Raw genomic sequence first — 17,725 nt, forward strand, 5'->3', positions numbered from 1 at the left:
AGTGAAAATGAAAATAGGTCTAGTACATTGTCTGTTACATTGACATACTTGCTACGCAATCATATTTTAAAAGTATAACCAGTTAACACATATACTGAAGAAAAAGTGACTTTTTTTTTTCCTTTGTTAGCTGCAATGTCAGTAAAGGAGATCCTGCAAAGTTTAGTTGATGATGGTATGGTGGACACCGATAGGATTGGAACTTCCAATTATTTTTGGGCTTTTCCAAGTAAAGCTCTTCATGCCAGGAAGCGTAAATTGGAAGCACTGGAGACTCAGGTATATTTGTGTTGCGAAAAGCACTTGTTTATCTGAATGGTATTAGCATTCTGTTTTCCTACAATCCTTGCCATATCTATCTCAGCTTGTTACAGGACATGCTGCCAGCAGGTCCATTGTGCCCAGCTAATAGTTTTTTTTTCCAGCTATTTTACCGTTTTATCAAAAAAAGCCTATTCATGAGCCAGAACACAGATGCTTTAAAAAATGTTGCCGTGGTTGAAAAGATTTTTGTTTTTGTTCCATTGATGCAGAAAAAAATTGTGGCCCATTTGCTTTTGATTCAAAACATTTTTACCTGGGGTGCGTGGGGGGGGGGTGCGGGGAGAGAAGAAAGCGCAGTACTTTGTTAAATGTAAACTAGTTTAAAAAAAAGAGGGGGGGGGAAGCAGAATTTTTCTTCTATATAGTCAAGTTTCAAAGCTGTATTAAGTCAATTTTCAGTTGTAAACTTTGGAAAGAACAACCACAACGTTTTGTTCAGAGTTACGAGGTGTTCATAACTCCCAGGTTCTATGGTAAATATTTCTTGTCAGTTCAGGGATTCTTTTTGCAACAGTATCTGAAGATAATGGAATTGTTCTAATTGCCTTTGCTGCAAAATATTCAAATAAAACTTTGATTATGTCAGTTTCACAAGGCTTAATTAAATGTTGCTGCTCTTTTCTGAGACTTTTTCTAAATGAGACCCTACCGTTGGTGTTCAGAGAACCACTTTTTTAAAAAAAAAAAAAAAAAAAAAAAAAAAAAAAGGCCTGAATGGTTTAACAGTTCTTGTTGCAGCTTTCTGGGGTTTTTGAATTTATTTATTTATTTATTTATTTATTTTAAAGACTCCAAGGATTTATTTTTAAACTATGACTGCTCACTATAAAGATGGTGTTTCAGTTTCAAAGATCTTGCATTCTTTTGGTACCAAAATAACTAAGCACTAAGGGGTGTCTTTTGTGCCTGAGCAGTGGATCTTCAGTGTTAATCTGCAGATCTTTTTGTTTTATCTTCCATACTGAAATGCTATTTCCCCTACCCCCCGATGTGTTGTTTTGCATTCCTCTTGGAATTCTTCATTTCACCCTGACTTTACATTGCTAACTGATGTTAGTCCCTTGTCATTTTTCTGTCCAGGAGGATTTATTTATTTCAGAGCATGTTACTTATTTAACTAAAGGTGGAATGAGATGCGGCCTTGTCTACTTGAGAGTTTTCTCAGTATCGTTCTTCATCCACTTGGCTTTATCTAAACTGGTTTAAGCTGTTTCCCTTGTGAATCTCAGCATCCATACAAGACTGCTCTTATTTTTTTTAAAATAGGCCCACCACATTCTGGGCAGGCACCCCTGGTTCCAGTGTTTTGCTGCCAGGCTCTATATATTCTGAGATTTTTCTTTTGATGCATTGTAGAGTAGCTATTGGAACCTACTGAGATTTGGGTCAGATTCACAAACTCTCACGATTCCTCTTCTAGTATCCCATAATTCCTCTGGTTTTCACAAGCCAGCATGATTTTCAAAGTGCTGTAAGGCAGCATGGAGGAAGCGCTGCAATCCTGACCATCACTAATAGGAGCAGGGTGTTCCAGATGTATTGGCAGTTATGTAGCCAGGTGCTTTGGATGAGTTGGAAGAGATGCTAACATGACTGACACCCTCATATCTGTTCCTGGTTCCACCACTGACCTGCAGGGCAAGTCACTTACCCTCTTTGTTCCTCAGATCACCAGTTTTTATAGTAGAGGAGCACTTGTGGCACCTTAGAGACTAACAAATTTATTAGAGCATAAGCTTTCGTGAGCTACAGCTTACTTCTGAAACCAATTTTTATAGTGAGTTTAAACAACAGCTCCATCACAGGTATGTTGTGCGGCCTCATTAATGTTTGTAAAGCCTCACACCCTTGTGTGACATCTGAGATTGTCCAATAAAAGGCACAATATGAGTGCAAATTATAACGTGAACTGCTTCCGCTATGCTCAGCAGGATGACCTTGCAGCATTTCCAGACGTGGTCTCCAGTTGAGAGTCTGCGGGGGATGGAAATTATATCCATTTTTGCTGCAGGGCAGTAACACTGTGCTGGTTCCTGTCTGACATTTTAACAAGGTTTTTAATTCTTTGAAAAACTAGATCAGTTTAACTCTCCTCCACTGACCTATTTTGGAATTGGGTTCCTAGCAAAAGCAGTAAAATTCATCATCTCATTAGAGCATCCAAATAAGATAGAGACAAGGCAACTTGGGAGATCTACAAACTGACCATTTGAAAAACCTGCCACAATGTAAATAAGCAACTGAGCAACCAAATCAGTGTGTGCCAGAACTCCAGCCTTGTTCACCCAAACACACCATTACAACTGCCTGGTTGAATGCAAATGTGTTTTTGGACATGTCATTTCAAGTCTGACTGAGTATAATTTATTTAAAAGAACATATAGCCTGCTATCTGAACAATGAAATTGATATGCTATAGTCAATTTTTTTTGCCCTCTGGCCTATCTTATCTCTCTCTCTCATATTGATGAATATTATCCTTGGAATATCCTGCAGTAGCTGCATTAAAATCGCACTGAATATTTAAGATCTTATCTACATACACTAGTTGTACTCTATTGGTATAGTGATATTGCCACCCTAGTGTATATGCAGTTATAGTAATATAAGGGTGCTTTATATCAGTATGGCTAGTCTCATATGGGAGGGGGAATAAACTACACAGGTATGAGCCCTTTATATCAGTATACCTGCTTTCACAATAGGGGTTGTACTGGTGTAACTACTTCAGGAAAAAAATCACACTCCTAACTAATGCAATTATACTGGTCCAAAAACTGCATAGGCTGGGCCTAAGACATTCTTTACGTTTCTTGGACTTATTATTCTGAGTTATTGAAGGGGAAGGGAATTGTATAGTATTTCAGTAAGAAAAGACAAATGGACTTGCTTGTTTCCTTCTGGATCCTCACTATTCTGTAAGTAGGCCTTTCTGAAGAAAATTTGCATTTCAATAACAGCAGCTCTCTGGACAATTATTTTTTACTAGATTATGAAATGTTCTGTCTATGATTACAGACTTAAAACAATTAGTTACATCTAAGTGTTTATATTCTTCCTTACACGAGCACTTGCATATGTTTTCTTAATGCTTTCCAAATCCAGTCAGCAAGTCTCTCATGTCTTAACTTACAATTTGCTGCATTACATGTTATCATCCCATTTCTTTAGCACATCACACACTTTTGATTATAGTCATACAGCCTACAATGTGCAGTGTGATATGTTTCCCTTTTGTCTGACTTGTCCAGGTCCATTTGTATGGTAATATTTATTGTCCCCTCCCCTCGTCCATTTCAGAATCTGAAAAATGTAGGCTTTCATATTGGAGAAAAAAATAGTTAGCGGTGTGGTAGAGGGTGAACCTTTCTCTAGTGTGCTGAATTTAACTGATGCTATGTACTCTGTGGCTGCATCAGTGCTATGAAAATTGTATTTAGAACTTGTATTTTTTGCTGGTAGTAACAAATGTGGCTGTAGTGAAGATAGGACTCTAAGAGTTTTGTCAATGGTTGATTTTGTATCCTAGTGTTCCTAACGTAGATAAGACCTTTGTTTGCAGAGAGCCTGAATAAATAGTTGTGTGATGGGGTTGAACTCCTTCAGTGAAGTGTTAATGGTGAAGACTTGCAGAATATAACTACTAAATTTTCAAGTGGAGAGCTTAAGGCTTTTCATCACATACAGCGCTACAGCTGTAGCATAGCCTATAGTGAAGACACTCCTATGAGGATGGGAGAAGCTCTCCTGTTCGTGTAGTTAATCAGCTTCCCCAAGAGATGGTAGCTATGTCGGTAGGAGATGCTTTTCTGCCAACATGGCACTGTCTACGGGGGAGGAAGACATGGGGGTGGAAGGGAAAACAGGTGAGGTAGGTTGGTATTGCTATATAGCTCAGGGGTGTAGATTTTTTCACACGGGTATAGGTCTGTACTGTAGACCTGGCCTAAACCTCTTTCTTCAGCTTTAGACTGTGTTAACTAGGATGATCTAATAACACACCCTTTTTATTAGTCAAAACAAACAGTGAGTTATGACACAGATGTGTCTGTAAATGTGAAACAATGGGCTAAATTCCTCCCTGGTGTAACTCAACAATTAAGCCTGTGCTTCTGCCTAACCAGCTAGCATATGTTAAAGTCTACACTAGAGTTTTAGAATAGGTGTTTGCTAACATGTTCTAACACACTTTGAAATCCTAGTGAAGACAAGACTGGGGCAGTCAGTTTAACAACTGCTGTTGCAATTTAATACTTGTTTCAGTCTTTTAGGATTTACTAAACCACACCCAAATTATTCAGCTGCTCACCAGCAATGGAGTCTGACTCATCTATTCAGAACCAAGAAAATAAGAAACTTTATTCTTGGCTATATCAGTGTTGTGGTTCAGCTTTCATTACGGCTATGTACGTGTTTGTTTTTTCAGGAATACTCCATTGCATTATCAAAAGTGATGTTGGGACACAGTAGTAAAAATGCTGGAATTCTTTACTTGTGCTCTTACCTTTGTTATCGCTGGTGGACCTTCAACAGTGTGCGATTTCTTGAAAAATGATAGTGGTAGGCAAGACTTAAATATTCCTCTTTCAAAGCATTTCCAAATTCAGTGCAGTAACTATAAATTACTAGAAGGTCCACAGAGAGCAGAAAATACTGTTCCAATACTTTTATTTTGGCCTCCCTTGAGAGTAACTTGTTTCTCCAGTAATCACGTAAGGAGTTCAGGATTAAATCACTGTTTGTTTTTAAATGGATATTTTCTTTGAAGAAACTTTCTCCCCCCCCCCCCCCTCCCCAAAAGTCATAATGCATTTGATCACTTAGTAGACACTTTCCCATCCTTTTTTCTCAGTTCTTAGTGAACAGCGTGAATACATTCTAGGCAGTGATCCTGTTGTGCAATCAGCAACATGGCAATTAACTTTTGGTTTTAATTCCCTTTTCGTTGTGGATTTCACTGTTGTTTGGGTGCTTTTGTTTTTTAGTTTCCCATCTTGCTCTTGGCTTTCTGCGAAACACCCAGGGTGGAATCCTGGCCTCGTTGAAGTCCATGGCAAAACTCCCATTGACTTAAGTAGGGTCAGGATTTTACCACTGCTTTCTAACCCAGCTTCCCTCTTGAGAACCACAAGAAGTGTGAATAATAAAGTTGGCAAACATCTTGAATCACAATATTTCTGCAACAAATCTTGTTTCCAATAGCCTATAGAATAAGTAGTACCAAAGGAACCTCTATCTCTCTGCCAAGAGAAAGCTTACTGACAGAGTTGAACAGCTGTTTTCTAAACAATTTTTTTTTTATGGGAATAGACAAAAAGATTTTCTCTTCCAAACTTTTCCCAGCAACAGGTCTAGATAACTTGCAAGCAAGAATTTTAAGAGTTGACCAAGGAGTTCAGTAGATCATTGTTGGTTTTCAGTAAGTCTTGGAACACTGGGGAAGTTCAGGGAACTGGAAGAAAGCTAATGTGTAAATATTTTAAAAAAAATAAATGGAACAACCTGAATAAATATAGATCTGTCAACTTGATATTGATCCAAAGCAAAATAGTGGAATAGCTGATATGGGACTTGGTTGATAAATAATTAAAAGGATACTAATATAATTAATGCCAATCAGCAAAAGTTTATGGAAAATAAATCTTGTCAAACTAACTTGGTATTTTTTGATGTGATTATAAGTTTGGCTGATAAAAGTAATAATGTTGATGTAATATATTTAGACTTCTATAGGGCATTTAAGTTGGTACCACATGACTAGAATGATACAAAATTAACATTATACATATTAAATGGATTAAAACTTTTGTCTCAACTTCAGTATGAGCAGATTAGGCACATGTTTGGGCCAGTAACGAAACTATCTGTACTGTCACTATCAGATGTCCTATTGTGATACTAGGGCTATGAATATACTTTATCTTTCTTATGTTGGCAATAGTGTGGTTTATAAAGTTCTGTATAATTCACTGCTCTGGAATAGTCTGCAAGATGCTGAGACTGCTTTTGTTTAAAATTAAACTGTTGTCTTCCAATTTTTTGCTACCTTTTTGCATCATAGCCCTGGTCTACACTACTAGGTTAGGTTGAATTTAGCCACGTTAGGTCGATTTTTTTTTTATAAGTGATGCAGCTACACAACCAATTCTGTTCCGTCAACTTAAAGGCCTCTTAAAATTGACTGCTTTACTCCTCCCCGACAAGGGGAGTAGCGCTAAAATCAACCTGGCTGGGTCGAATTTGGGTTAGTGCAGACACAGTGTTGTGTAATTCAACGGTATTGGCCTCCGGGAGCTATCGCAGAGTGCTCCAATGTGAGTGCTCTGGACAGCACTTTCAACTCAGATGCACTCGCCAGGTACACACTAAAAGCCCCGGGAACTTTTGAATTTCATTTCCTGTTTGGTCAGCGTGGCGAGCTCAGCAGCACAGGTGACCATGCAGTCCCAGAATTGCAAATGAGCTCCAGCATGGAGCAAATGGGAGATGCTGGATCTGATTGCTGTATGGAAGAAGAATCTGTGCAGGCAGACCTCCGATCAAAAAGAAGAAATGCTAATATATTTGCCAAAATCGCACAGGGCATGATGGAGAGAGGCTACACCAGGGACACACAGCAGTGCCACGTGAAAGTTAAGGAGCTCAGGCAAGCCTACTACAAGACAAAGGAGACAAACAGTCGCTCCGGGTCAGAGCCCATACATGGCACTTCTATGATGAGCTACATGCCATTCTAGGGGGGACCCTACCACGTCCTCACCACTGTCCGTGGACACCTGCAAGGGGGGAGTCTCACGCAACACGGAGGAGGATTTTGTGGATGAGGAGGGGGAGAATGTGCAGCAGGCAAGTGGAGAATCCATTCTCCCCGGCAGCCAGGACCTTTTCATCACCCTGGAGCAAATATCCTCCCAAGGCAGGTTTCCAGACCCTGAAGGCGGAGAAGGCACCTCTGGTGAGTGCATTTGTAATCACTACAGGGGTTAAAAGCAATTGTGTTTTAATGTTTGATTTGCCCCGAAGAATCGGGATGCATTCATGGCCAGTACAACTACTGGAAAAGTCTGTTAACGTATCTGGGGATGGAGTGGAAATCTTCAGGGACATCTTCACGAAGCTCTTCTGGAGGTATTCTGAAAGCCTTTGCAGAAGGTTTCTGGGGAGGACTGCCTTATTTCATCCTCCACGGTAGGACTCTTTACCATGCCAAGCCAGTAGCAAGTAGTCTGGAATCATTGCAGCACAAAGCATGGCAGCAAATGGTCCTGGGTTTTTGTCGCATTCATGCAACATTCAGTCTTTATCTTTCTGTATCAGCCTCAGGAGAGTGATATCATTCATGATCACCTGGTTGAAATAGGAGAATGTTTGTAAGGGACCCTGTAAAAGGACCCTGTTCATGCTGGGCTGTTTATGCTTGCCTAAAAGGGATCATCCCGGAGAATAGCCATGCGATGGGGAGTGGGGGGTGTTGCACATCCAACCCAAAACCGCAGCCCCTCCTAAACAGCAAACCCAACCAGCATTGCTTGCTATGGGAAAGGAGGGCGCTGCAGTTTGAAACCATTCCCACATGTTATGAAGGTGGAAGAAGCCAACCCTGCTTACCCTTTGGCTTACCATGGCTGCCTGGAAACCGAATTCTGTTGCCCATATCAGCAGGCGCTCAATATAAAAGGCAAAATTTTGAGCTTGTACCTAAAACACATGTACTGTCTGCTGTGATTTGCTTGATTCACTGTGAAAGAGTCTCCCTTTTGTTCTCAGAAATGTATCTTCTTCTTAAATTTTACTCTCCCTTTTTATCCCCCCTGCAGGTGGGGATCAACTCTGTATCAACTCCATCCCTGAGGTTATCGCAGATTAGAAGGCGAAAAAAATGCGCTTGCGATGACCTCTTTTCCAAGCTCATGCAGTCCTCCTGCACTGATAGGGCCCAGCTAAATGCATGGAGGCATTCAATGGCAGAGGCCAGGAAAGCATTCAGTGAGCATGATCAGAACACGCAGGAGGAGATGTTGAGGTTAATGGGGGAGCAAACGGACATGATCAGGCGTCTGGTGGAGCTGCAGAAAAGGCAACAAGAGCAGAGACCGCCACTGCATCCATTGTATAACCACCTTCCCTCCTTGCCAAGTTCCATATTCTCCTCACCCAGACGCCCAAGAATGTGGGGGAGCAAGGCTCCGGGCACCCAGCCACTCCACTCCAGAGATGGCCCAAGCAACAAAAGGCTGTCATTCAAACAGGTTTGATTTGTAGTGTGGCAACAATAAGTAATGTGGCCTTGTCCTCCCCCCCCCCCCCCCCCCCCCCCCCCGCTTTTTTTTTTAAATTAAGAATGCATGGATTCAAAACAATAGGGACTTTATTTGCTTTGCCAGCTGTGGTCTAAGGGGTAGGGTGGAAATTGGCTTATAGGAAGTAAATTCAACAAAGGGGTTGGTTTTGCATCAAGGAGAAACACACACAACTGTCACACCGCAGCCTGGCCAGTCATGAAACTATTTTTAAAAGCCTCTCTGATGTGCAGCGCGCCTATCTGTGCTCTTCTAATCGCCCTGGTGTCTGGCTGCTCAAAATCGGCTGCAAGGCGATTTGCCTCAACTTTCCACCACGCCATAAACGTCTCTCCCTTACTCTCACAGATATTATGGAGCACACAACAAGCGGCAATAACAATGGGAATATTGGTTCCACTGAGGTCTAACCTAGTCAGCAAACAGTGCCAGTGAGCTTTTAAACTTCCAGAGGCACATTCTACCACCATTCTGCTCTTGCTCAGCCTTTAGTTGAACTGCTTCTTACTACTGTCCAGGCTGCCTGTGTACGGCTTCATGAACCATAGGAGCAAGAGATAGGCTGGGTCCCCAAGGATAACTATTGGCATTTCAACATCCCCAACAGTAACTTTCTGGTCTGGGAAGTAAGTCCCTTCTTGCAGCTGTTTGAACCACCTACAGTTCCTAAAGATGTGAGTGGCATGGCCGGGAAAGGTGCATGACGCGTTTTGATGCTGGTGAAATGTCCCTTGTGATCCACCAGTGCTTGCAGCACTATTGAGAAGTACCCTTGCCAAAGTTGTCCGGTGCCAAGATAGGGATATGCATTCCATCTATTGCCCCACCACAGTAAGGGAATCCCATTGCAGCAAAGCCATCCATTATGACCAGCACGTTTCCCAGAGTCACTACCCTTGTTAGCAGAAGGTCAGGGATTGCATTGGCTACTTGGATCACAGCAGTCCCCATGATAGATTTGCTCACTCCGAATTGATTCCCGATTGACTGGTAGCAGTCAGGTGTTGCAAGCTTCCACAGGGCTATCGCCACTGGCTTCTCAATTGTGAGGGCAGCTCTCATCTTGGTGTTCCTGCGCTTCAGGGTGGGAGAAAGCAACTCACAATGTTCCATGAAAGTGGCCTTACGCATACGAAAGTTTCGCAGCCACTGGGAATCATCCCATACCAGCAACACTATGTGGTCCCACCAGTCTGTGCTTGTTTGCTGGGCCCAGAATTGGTGTCCCACTGTATAAATCTGCCCCACTACTGCCATGATGTCCCAATTGCCACATCCTCTGCTTTCAGGAACGTCTGCGTCCATGTCCTCCTCACAATCGTCCTCGTGCTGGCATCTCCAAGCGAGGTTCTGCACATACTACAGGATAAGGTGTTTACAATGCTCACAACAGCAGCGCAAACTACTAATTCTGTTTAATATCGTGCTTTCACTTTTAGTAGCTGTTGATATGTAACCAGTATTGACAGTGTGTCTGTGAAGTATAGATTCCCCCACCATCAGTTGATGTAAAATAGAATTGGAATGATTTCATAGTAACTTTTTTTTAAAAGCAGGTTTTATGTGGATTATAGAGGGATTATGGGCTAGTTTTAAAAAAAAAAAGTGTTGTATATCCCATGATTATCTTTTGAAGGAAAAATATCAGCCTTTTAGAGAGAGACTCTGAAACTGAATTCAGAATTTTTAACACAATGGCATCTCCCTCTCTTTTTACCTCTTTCGAAGAATTACTGGTCCAAACCTGTGTCTCATCTGCTCATGCTGAAGTTGAGGCAAAAGTCCCCCTGACTTCAGTGTGAACTGACTGTGGGGAAACTTATTTAGGGTCAGACTCTGAAATTTGCATTAAATAGTACTTTACTTCATGAATGAAGTCCCATTAACCACTGAATAAGCAGATTTTAATAATCAGTGGAGTAAGGTGATGTGACTGAGGATGGTAAAATCTGGTCCTGAGTGAGGAACTCCTAGTATTCTAACAAATGTAATGGTACTTTAGGCCTTTGAGGTGGCATGCAAGTGGGATGCCAGCAACCACTTCCTCCCTGGGGGCAGCTTCACCCAGTTTGCTGACTGGAGGTTCATCCACTGGGCCCGGCTCAATTGCGTTCCACTGAATTGGGCCATCTGCCACGGGAATAGAGACAAGCAATACAGGAAGTGTGGCTATGCCAATGAGACACTCCCCCATGTCCTGTGTAGCTGCAAGCTCCATTCCAGAGCCTGGCAGCTGCGATATAATGCCATCCAACATCACCTAGTCGGAGCCACCCATAGGGAAGATGGCTGTGAACTCCGCCATCCCCAGAACTGACAGCCAACCGTGAGCAGACATCATCATCACCAGTGAGGACCAGAAGAATATCATGATGGTGGACGTCATAGTGCCCTTTGAAAACAGGACCCCGGCTTTCCATGACGCCCAAGCTCGAAAGGTGGAGAAATATACCCCTCTGGCTGAAACCTTGAGAGCTAAGGGTTACCAGGTTCAGACACACCCATTGATTGTTGGAGCCCTGAGTACATGTGACCCCCAGTAACGAGCAAGTGTTAAGAGAATGCAGAATCAGTCAATGCTACGCTCGGCTGATGTGGCAACTCATGGTTTCGGACGCTATCAGGTGGTCGAGGGACATCTACATAGAACACATCACCAGACATCGGCAATACCAGGAGGGATGAGCTAGAGTGCTGATGAGAAGCGTAGTTGGGAAAGTAACTGAAATACCTTCCTCATGAATTGTGCTTTCTAAATGGACAACCTATCCTAAATTCTCAATTACTGAGGGACAGTCTTCACTCATTGCTATATTTGCTTTCCACAACCAACTCTCTGTATACTTGGATGCGAATATCTAAACTGTATTCTTAAATTTATGCACCTAAATTTGGGTTATTGCTGATTATGCACTATATGTATTTTATGACTTTAAAAACAAACTTTGTATTTTGTGAATAATCTAAGCACTATACCCAGATGTACAGACACTCTTTTCTTAACATGTGTATTATATAATTTTTTAACATTAGCTTTAATAAAATGTTTAAATCTGTTTTTATTTGGAAGCTCACAGGACAGAGGTCCCCTCTTTGGAATGAGTGGCACATGAAAAGTTCACACAGGAGAATTTAAGGCCACTCACTTGTCTGATCTGTGAATAAAGCATCCTCCAATTTCAGTAAAGCTAAATTTCAAAACTTGGTTTGAAGCAGAGATACTTATTTTAAGAAAAAGTCTCCTGCATTCTGTGTACATTCATAATAGGACAGCTAATTGTTACAGTGCATATACAGTATGTACCCTGTACTCGGAATTAGAGGTGACTTTAGAAGTGACTTGATTGACTGAATATTACTTCTAGTTTATGAAATTAACATAGAGTAACACATGCAGTTGTGAAAGGCTGCTGTCAAATTGCTAGATTTAGTCTCTGTGTGTGTTCCATTCTGGGATTTCTAATATGCTTATAATACGGAAATGTATACCTTGGACTTACGCATTCAGCTTCCAGAATAATGACTTGAATTATTTTTGTGCTCTCTTTAGAGAGTGATTGGATATGGAATATAATTTATATCAGATAGTCCCTTTTGAGTAACACATACAGTGTCTGGGATTGTTTGTGTTTTGTCCCTGAAACTTTCTGACAGTATGTGTCCTAGCTGATTAGAAACTGCAATCACTGAAAAGCCTTTTAGGTAAAAGTTGTCAAAAGAAGACTTCCTTTTTTAATGGTAATGTTCTTTAGCATTCTTTCTGCTGTCCACTGACCTGGTAACTATTAATCCCCACTTGTTCTCTTATTTCCCAGTTCAGCAAATTCTAAATTGTGCACTAAGAAAAACAGTGACAAAAGTTTCTGGGGTATTGCACATGTTAAAAATTTGTACTGTTTTGTCAGATGTCTGATGGCTTTTTGATTGCTGTTTCAGCTCTTACTGTAAGATTGCTTGCAGTTGTGAAGCGAGGATAAGGAATGAGGCATTTCGGCTTGTTCTCATTTTTGTTCAGGTTGATTTGACATACTCGATATCTGAGTAAACAGCCATCTGTCCCTGAAGTCCTGCCAATTACACCAACTCTGAAAGCAGTCCGAGAAACTTAATTCTTCCACTTAATCATGTGCAAGTCCTCATTCTGTCTTTTGTCAAATCCATCTTTTGTCTAATTAAAAAAAACCTTGGTCTGGATTTATTATTTTGCTTCGTTTTCCAACTGTAGAGTTTACGACTGGCATTACAGATAGATAACAAAATAAATAAAATATTTTCTCTGAAAAAACATTTAATGATTTACGTGTTAGAATTAATCCCAGGTTAAAATTACAGTATTAAAAACTAATTCAGTTAATAGTATGAGGGTTGTTGTGTCTATGGCAAGGAGAGTTAGGTCAAAAATTTCAAAAACGGATACTTAATATTAGACTCCTAAGTCATCGTTAGGTGCCTAAATAAGGGGCCTGATTTTCAGTATTACTAATTATGTTGACTTCAATAGGAGTTCATGGCTGCTTAGTGCTACTGAAATTCAGGCCTCTTAGGAGCCTAACTTTTTTAGGCACCCAGTTTTATGGTCTTGACAATTCTCCATCATATATTTGTAAAAGGAGTCAAGTATTTTTCCAATCACGATTCCCTGCAAAAATATCTTCCTTTATTCAGCTAGCATGAATACTTCTTCATTCATTATTTTCCAAGTCATTAATTCCAGTTCTGCTAACTAGTGCTATTAATTATTTTGGTTTTGAATTTTTTTTTTTTTAAACCTGGTGCTGTTTAAGTCAAAGCCTCTTCAAACTTGTTACCTGGTATTTCACTTTTTACTAACAGCTAAATTCTTATTGAATTTGGCACTGCAGTATATAACACAAGGATTGCTGCTGATGGAAAAGTGCACCCTTCCAACTCCTAATCAATGTATGAGGAAAGTAGTAGGTGTTCAGATATAAAATACAGCTCTTTAGTCAATCGTCCTATATTTTTCAAAGGGTATGATATTTGCTTTTCTAAGAACTAGTATTGAGAACAGAGAACAAAATGAAACTGACTAAAAGCATCATATTGCAAAAATATTTAATGCAGAACTACTGAAAACTATTATTTTCCAACTTGACCCATTCCGCTTGTTTCATGCTGGCTTTATTTTAAATGCCTAACGTAAAACATCACAGAACAAAAGGGTGTTTTAAATATGATTGATTATCCTTAAATTGTCCAAAGCATTCACTTTTTTATCATTGAGAAACATGGTTGTAAACCATAATTGTTCAATTATAAAAATCCTTTGCAGTTCAATAGTAACAAATCTCACTGGTGTTGGGGAAGCAATATATTGTGTGCAGCTTTAAAAAATAAGGTTCAGGAGAAATTGTTTTGTGTACCACTCTTCCGCTATGAGCAGTGTAAAAACTTTAGTATGAAATTTTTGCAAAAGTTGGATTGATTATTTTTCTCCAATTTTTTAAATTAATTCTTTCAAAGATTACATTCAACTGAGCTAATCTGTCTTTTTATGGTACAATTAGATACATGCAAAAAGAAAAGAGCTTTTGTACTAAGTGCTCTCTCTCTCTCTCTCTCTTTCTTCTCCCATCCCCTAAAAGAAGAGACTTCCCTCAGGAGTGTAGAAATGTAGTGGGACTGGTTTCTTTCTCTTGCTGTTCTCCATTTTTCCATTCTACTTGTCATCCCTCTTATGTTTTTTTTTTTTCCCCTTCTATGGAAGCCTATTATGCATACTCCATTGTCTGGAGTCAAGATTCTTCTTATAGCTCTGCCTTCATCTTATCTTATACTTCCTGTGCTTCACTATTTTGATTGCTTTCTTTGACTCCTTCACTAGGTGCAGATTCCATCCCTTCTTTCATGCTGTTCAGCAGGCTTGGAACAATTGTCCAGTTAATGTATTTCAAGTTTCTCCTTTTCCTTTCAATGTCAGAAACTTCTTTTAAAAACCTATTTTTTTGACATTTGTGGTATATAATAAACATGTCCCGTTTTTTCTGTATCCAGTGTGTCATTGTGGGACCTGTTCCTACTTGGATTCAGTTTAGTTATTGAGCAGTGTTATGTACCTAAGTGGCACTTTGTGAATGATGGTAATGCCTTTGGTATCGGTGATCTCTGGAGAGCAGAGCAAAACAGCTCTTTGGTACACGTTTTATCACAGATACACTGCTTCTGTTGTGAGTTTCCTGGCAGTGTAATTAGCTAGCAAATGTATCTTAAATATCTGTACCCTGCTTTAATCAGCAAGTGTGTGATTGGAACTATATATGTATAAGATAAATAATTGTATCAACAGACCTTTGAGTCTGCAGTTCAATGTAACTCTGAGTAGTACTGCAGAAACCAATTCAGTACAGTGACTTGGCCTACGGACTGATCTACTTTATAAATAGCTTTAGTTAGTAATAGTTGGAGAGTGCTATTTTTGTAGTGTTGTATACACTTTGTTTTAGTGCAAGGATTATGATTTTTAACTTAAGTGTCTATTTTTAATGTTTTATTAGATGAATTTCACTAGATTCCACTCTGTTCTGTATATCTGTATTTTGTTAGACTGCTTTCTATCTTCAGCTGATGAGTTACTCTTCCATATAATTGCTGATCAGAACAAAATATAATGTAATAAATGCTGTAAAATTACCCTCTTCTTCGTACCTTCTGAGATCCAGTTTATCTAATCTCTTCAGTGATGAGGAAGGTTTCTATAATGTAGACAGGAGCGTATAATTTTTTTATACATGCAGTTTTTTTTATACAAAACAGTCTGCTTTTTGTTCAAACTAAAAAGCACACCAGTGCTAACCTCTGGACTGAGACAAAGCATGGAGAATTTAAACCCAGAAGGAATTCATTTGACTAAATTATGAGCGTCTGAAAAAGGGATGTTGGAACTCGGTAACTATCGTGCGCTATCCCACCTGCTATGGTAATTATGTTGTCTTACCATCTTTGGTTAGGTTTCTTGACTGAAAGAAAACCAACTATGATAATATTTCTCTTAAAGACCAAAATGATACCAGTGTAACAGCTGAAAAATGCTCTTGGTGGTTGACATATGGGACCTTTGGTTTGATTTCTGTCCAGTATACACACTATGTTTGCATGACTTATGGCAGATTTATAGCTGTTTTTAATGTGATAGAAAGGCAGGTTACATGGTTGGAGGGATATTAGTGGTTAGAGAGGTTGAGAATTTGGGATCTAGAAGGAAGATATCCAAGAAAAATTTTCACTATTGCTCTGAAAAATAAGAGATCAGCACTTTAAGATAATGCATGTATTGGGACAGATTTCAGAAAGGTGTCAGTCTTTGACTGCACCACAAGGAAGAGCAAGGGGTGTGAAACTGAAAACTACTGTTCATATGCAGGAGGAATGTATAAACGTTCCTCTTCAAAGCATACATATCAGTGAATTGACTCAATAGAATCCTAGTAATGACCTTTATATAATATATTGTAAATCTTCACTGTCCATTTATTTTTGTATCCTTTTATTACAAACTGAACTGGAAGGTAGACAATAGTACTTCTTCCAAAGTGCTGAACAAATATGATATAATTGGTCACGCCAACACTTCCTGCAAGGCAGGGATTAACATTCCTTTATCAAATGTTTATTTGAATTATTGAGATGCCTAAGGGGCTAGCCCAGTGGCCAGCCACGGTAATGAGGATATTTCTGTGTTTCTTCTCCCCCTCCGCCCCCCAAAAAAGTGTGTCCTAACTCAGGTTTGCTAACTTGGGTTAAAATAGCAGTGAAGGCATGGCAACTCAATTCACCGGTTCAAGTTCAACCCTAGTCTTTCCAAAAGGCTTTACCTCATGCTGCCAACCTGAGTTAAAGGCTGAGTTGTTATATCGTTGCTGCTATTTTTAATCCAAGTTACCTAACCTCAAGTTAAGAATACATCTTTTTTTGCAGGATATATATACCCTGAGTGTGCTGACAGTACACTGTCATAGATTCTAAGCCAGTAGATACCACCGTGGTCTGAACAACTGTATAACTCAGGCTATAGAACTTCCTCAAAATAATTTGAACTAGAGCATGTTTTTGAGAATATTGGTTTAAAAATTGCCAGTAATGGAGAATCACTTGGTGTTCCTTAGTAAATTGTTCCAGTTGTTCATTACCCTCACTGGTAAAAATTTTACATCTTTTTTTCCATCTGAATGTGTTTATCTTCCATTTCCAGCCATTGGGTCTTGTTATATCTTTGTCTGCTAGACAGAAGAGCCCATTATTAAATATTTGTTACTCTTGTAGATACTGATAGACTCTGTTCAAGTCACCCCATAACTGTCTCTGGGTTAAATAAAACAGATTAAGCTCCTTGAAGATCGCTCTTGTGGCTCTTCTCTGAACCCTCTTCAATTTATCAATGTCTTTCTTGAATTGTGGACACCAGAACCAGACACAATATTCTGGCAGCGGTTTCACCAGTGCCAAATACAGAGGTAAAATAACCTCCCGGCTCCTATTTACTACTCCCCTGTTTATGCGTCTGCGGATCACATTAGCCCTTTTGGCCACAGTGGTTGCACTGGAACAACATGTTCACCTGATTACCACCCTGACCCCCCCCCCCCAAGTCCTTTTCAGAATCTCTGCTTCCCAAGATAGAGTCCCTTATCCTGTAAGTATGTCCTACATTCTTTGTTCCTAGATGTATGACTTTTTATATTTGGCTTTATTGAAACACAAAGTTGTTTGCATGTACCAAATTTACCAGATGATCCAGATTGCTCTCTCTCAGTGAGTGACCTGTCCTCTTAATTATTTGCCACTCCTCCAACTTTTTGTCATCTGAAAATATGATGGATTGATTTCATTTTTTCCCCAGATTATTGATAAAACTATTAAGTAGCGAAGGGCTAAGAACTGGTCCCTCTGGGACCCCACTAGAAACATGTTCTCTGACGATGATTCCTTACTGTCAAATAGCCAAATTTTAATTAAAAACACCTCCTTCCTATTGTCTTTACTGTTGGTGGCCATAGATTTCTCCCTGTATTCTTTTGCTTCTCTTACCAATTTCTTACAATTCCTAGCTTCTGATTTATATTCATTACTATCAACTTCCCCTT

General features: G+C 39.8%; 1 protein-coding gene across 2 annotated transcripts in view; it reads left to right on the plus strand.

Moving 5' to 3' along the window:
* The window catches only part of MND1 (meiotic nuclear divisions 1), a 54,446-nt gene that overhangs the window by 11,043 nt on the left and 25,678 nt on the right, over positions 1-17,725 (plus strand). For both annotated transcript variants that reach the window (XM_043513281.1, XM_038399547.2), the window contains exon 4: positions 131-279. In XM_043513281.1, coding sequence (XP_043369216.1) covers positions 131-279 — 149 coding nt within the window. The remainder of the gene's footprint in view (positions 1-130; positions 280-17,725) is intronic.

Source organism: Dermochelys coriacea, chromosome 4 (genome assembly GCF_009764565.3).
Source record: "Dermochelys coriacea isolate rDerCor1 chromosome 4, rDerCor1.pri.v4, whole genome shotgun sequence".
NCBI lineage: Eukaryota > Metazoa > Chordata > Testudines > Dermochelyidae > Dermochelys > Dermochelys coriacea.